This window comes from Cebus imitator, unplaced genomic scaffold (assembly GCF_001604975.1).
Source record: "Cebus imitator isolate Cc_AM_T3 unplaced genomic scaffold, Cebus_imitator-1.0 Scaffold62, whole genome shotgun sequence".
NCBI classification, from domain to species: domain Eukaryota; kingdom Metazoa; phylum Chordata; class Mammalia; order Primates; family Cebidae; genus Cebus; species Cebus imitator.
Genome location: NW_016107377.1, coordinates 5,175,780 through 5,180,028, shown reverse-complemented (window position 1 = coordinate 5,180,028; position 4,249 = coordinate 5,175,780). Strand labels below are relative to the sequence as shown.

At 39.1% G+C, this 4,249-nt stretch overlaps 1 protein-coding gene across 13 annotated transcripts in view; it reads left to right on the top strand.

Annotated features, from left to right (window-relative positions):
- The window catches only part of PRRC2C (proline rich coiled-coil 2C), a 112,548-nt gene that overhangs the window by 31,388 nt on the left and 76,911 nt on the right, over positions 1–4,249 (top strand). For 12 of the 13 annotated variants that reach the window (XM_017530022.2, XM_017530019.2, XM_017530018.2 and 9 more), the window contains exons 4-6: positions 414–523; positions 1,610–1,735; positions 3,797–4,020. In XM_017530022.2, the coding sequence (XP_017385511.1) occupies positions 414–523; positions 1,610–1,735; positions 3,797–4,020 (460 nt within the window). The remainder of the gene's footprint in view (positions 1–413; positions 524–1,609; positions 1,736–3,796; positions 4,021–4,249) is intronic. The other variant, XM_017530021.2, reaches the window with a different exon arrangement.

The following is a 4,249-nucleotide window of genomic DNA, read 5'->3' as shown; positions in this document are numbered from 1 at the left end:
TGGGTTTCACCATGTTGGCCAGGCTGGTCTTGATCTCCTGACCTCAAGCGATCCGCCCACCTTGGCCTCCCAAAGTGCTGGGATTACAGGAATGAGGCACTACGCCTAGCCTTTTATTTATTTATTTATTATTTTATATTTTTTTCCTGACCCCCCCCCTTTTTTTTTTTTTAAACAAATAGAAAACAAGCAAAACTCATCTCATTGGGTTATTCAAATGTAGAGATTAAAGGGGACAAAAATAACCATAATTCATTTAAAGAAATGTTTCAGAGGGAAAACATCTATAGGGAATTTACCAATGAATTAACATATAGCCAAAATAACTTGTACACAGACTTACCTTAAATATAATGTTGATTTTACTTAAACATACAGTGTCTGAAATAATGGATTCATATATTTTTTTTAAGAACACCAGAAGTGCCACCAGCACAGCCAAAACCTGGGGTTGCAGCTCCCCCAGAAGTAGCACCGGCTCCCAAATCATGGGCCAGTAACAAGCAAGGTGGGCAAGGAGATGGTAAGTAGACATTAGCTGGGGAAACTGCTTAGGTTTGATAGTTACTGAACAGCCATGCAGGAGATAAGGGGCGAACTGTATTTTGGTAGAGCCAGAAAACATTGTTAAAGGATATACTTAAGGCTCTTAAAAAGTTTTTTTTTTTTAAATCTCTTGGGCTAGCTAGATTCCAGTGTCAAGAGCATATATCAGTCAATGGTAGTGGTTAAGAAAGGGAGTCTTTAAGATACCCTCCGCCCCACATTATTTTATCTTTACTCCTATATGTCCAAACAAAGCTTATACCTTCAAAGTATCCACCCATTGGGTAGGTTATAAGAAACCATACTCATTTTCATCTGTGTCCCCAATCTCTGCTGTTTCAAACATGCTGTCACGATTTCCTGAGAGGAGAAGAGCTAGAAAGTAGCCGTAAAGCACTATTGCTGTAACGCACCCTCTTCCCCCAAGGAATGATGAAATCCCCAGTGGAATTTAGTTTGCCCACTTTCAAAACAGGAACTGTCTATAAAACATTCTGTGGAAGAGCCCATCTTGACCCTCAAGCTAATAAAACTAGCTCTTTTAATTTATAGAAGTATAAAAAATAGGTAGATAGGAAGATGGGTGAATAGTGAGGTGCAATCATCTCAGCTGTAAATTAAAGTAAAGCAAATGAAAGCAGTAAATTAAATGAAGGTGTTTTAGCTTCGTCTTGATCTTGGGGTCTATTAATAAAACACGATTTCAGTAATATGATTTGAACAAATTCTGAGAATTTTTAGCAAAGGAATTTGACTTGTATTGAAAAATGTAAGGAGTCATAATGAAAGAGAAACAAGGGAAACTCCTCACTTGCGTGATCATCTGCAATGAGTCCTTTGGAATGGTACTGGAAGATTACTTTCTTAGACTTTTATCTCCTCATGGCTGATCATTAACTTTTTGAAGGAGTCTAGGTGAATTTTACAGTTTGATAGATATGAACAGTCATCAGTGAAATGTGGAATAATTTATGAGAAAGAAGCAAAGAGCTCTATCCCGGGAGGGTGGTTTGCATTATCTTCAGTATAAAAGTTACCTTTAATTTTTTTAAAAAATCTATAGGAATCCAAGTGAACAGTCAGTTTCAGCAAGAGTTTCCCAGCCTGCAGGCAGCTGGGGATCAGGAAAAAAAAGAAAAGGAAACAAATGATGAGAACTATGGACCTGGACCCAGTTTACGTCCACCAAGTAAGAGTACTTTCTCTATAATACAAAATGAGACCATATTTGTATACTGTCTTGTGATACAGCCTCTTGCTTGCTGTTGTATATATGACTTGCCTAGTTTGAAAAGGCATACTTAGACTACTATAGTCACTTGCTACTCAGGTGTGATTTTTGCACTGACAGTATCACTATAAATTGAGAACATGTTAGAAATGTGTAATCTTGGGCCTTGCATCCAACTTACTAAATCAAAATCTGTATTTTAACAAGATGACCAGGTGACTTACATGCATACTAATATTGGGACTTATTTATAATAGTAAGTTTTTGAGCAGACTTCCCTACCGTATAACTGTTTACTTACTTCTGAATTAACATTTGGTGATTCCTCACTTTCTGATCTCAAACGGAGGAAACAAATAATTTTGGATAGTGAGGGATACTTTATGTATGTTACAAAGCAAAAACTAAAAATATTTGAAATATAAATGTTTGAGGGATTTTTAAATGTCTTATTAATTGTTATGGCTTCATAGTGTCATTATTAAGTATCTTAGGATCTTTTTTTTTTTTTTTTTTTTTTGGGAGACGGGAGTCTCACTCTGTTGCCCAGGCTGGAGTGCAGGAGTGCAGTGGCGTGATCTCAGCTGACTGCAACCTCCACCTGCCAAGTTCAAGTGATTTTTCCTGCATCAGCCTCCCAAGTAGCTGGGACTATAGGTGCACGCCATCATCCTACTAATTTTTTGTATTTTTAATAGAGATGGGATCTCACCATGCTGGCCAGACTGGTCTCGAACTCCTGACCTTGTGATCCACCCACCTCGGCCTCCCAAAGTGCTGGTGTTACAGGCATGAGCCTCCTTACCCGACCCAAAGGATCTTGTTTACAAGCGGGGGTTCCTCTATGACAGTAGTGTTTACAGATTCCATATTTCCAATAACCTGATATATTTCACATTTTTTGGCTCATTTCTTGTCAGATCTAAATAAATCTAAATTTTTTTTTTAATTTTTCAAGTATCATTATGAGGTTGGTGAGTTCATGTTAGATGTACCAGCTTCACTGTTTTCTTGTTTAAATGACTTTTTACCAGTTATCTATTGCTACATAACAAATTTAGCAATGTAAAACAACAAAATGAACTATACTTATGATATCCCATTGTATCTGAAGGCCAGGATCAGCTTAGCCGGAGGTTCTGGCTAAGGACTTTCTCAAGGCTGCAATGAAGCTGTTTGAAGCTGACTTGACTGGGGCTATACTTCCAAACTGACTGGCATAGCTATTGGCCCTTTACTTTCATGGCCTCTTAGTGGTGCTGCTTATGACATAGCTTCCGCAGAATAAATGGTGAGAGACAGACACCCTCCATCCAAGACAGAAGCCCATAGTCTTTTGTAACTTAATCTGGAAAGGGACATGCTATCACTTCTGCCATTTTCTACAGGTTACACAGACCACCCTGGTATGTTGTGAGAAGGGACTACACAAGGTATAGAGACCAGAAGATAGAGATCATTTGGGCTATCTAGGAGACTGGTTACCATGCAGTGTTTCTTAGCAAAACCACCTAGCTGTTTTATTTGGTTAAGTGTAGTTGTACAAGATAATGCCACTCAAATCTCTTCACTTGGTGGCATCTCTGACTAGCAATGATAGACTGAAAACAGACAAATGAGAATATCACTGTCAACCCTTCCAGATTGTAGAACTCCCACCTTCCTTCCCTCGGGAAACCTCAGGTGTGTCACTCTGAAACATGGCCATCTGATATATGGAGAACAGTGATTTTAATCTCTGTATCAAATAGTGATAAAACTACATAGAGAAGTTCTAATATTTTCTTCTCCAACCTTAGTATTTGCTTGTGGTGGCACCCTCTGAAGTACCTCCTCTCTACTTTGGAAGCCACTACTACCCAAACACCTTGAAAGCATTAGTAGGGCCAAGATTAGACTTTTCCTGCTCTTTCACTTTGCTTACTTGCTTTCATTTTTCTGAAATTTGCCTGGTTTGGTTTTACTTTGTTCCATTTTCAGATTTTTGCCTTTTTCCTTTTTTCTCTCCCTTCATACTAGATGTTGCCTGTTGGAGAGATGGTGGTAAGGCTGCTGGCTCACTCTCGTCATCTGATCAAGATGAAAAGCTCCCTGGCCAGGATGAAAGCACAGCTGTAACATCAGAGCAAAATGATATCCTCAGAGTGGTGGAAAAGAGGATAGCTTGTGGCCCTCCACAGGCTAAACTGAATGGACAGCAGGCTGCCCTCGCTTCCCAGTATAGAGCTATGATGCCTCCTTATGTGAGTGTTGTTAAATGAACAAGCAGTCAAACAAGAGGTTTTTGATCTGGAGTCTAAGGAGTGAATTGGTATAGGGAAAAGTTTAGGTCTTTTTTTTTTCATTAACATCTAATTGAAAATTAGCATTTTCTTTCTTTTTTTTTTTGAGACAGAGTTTCGCTCTTGTTACCCAGGCTGGAGTGCAATGGCACGATCTCGGCTCACCGCAACCTCCGCCTCCTGGGTTCAG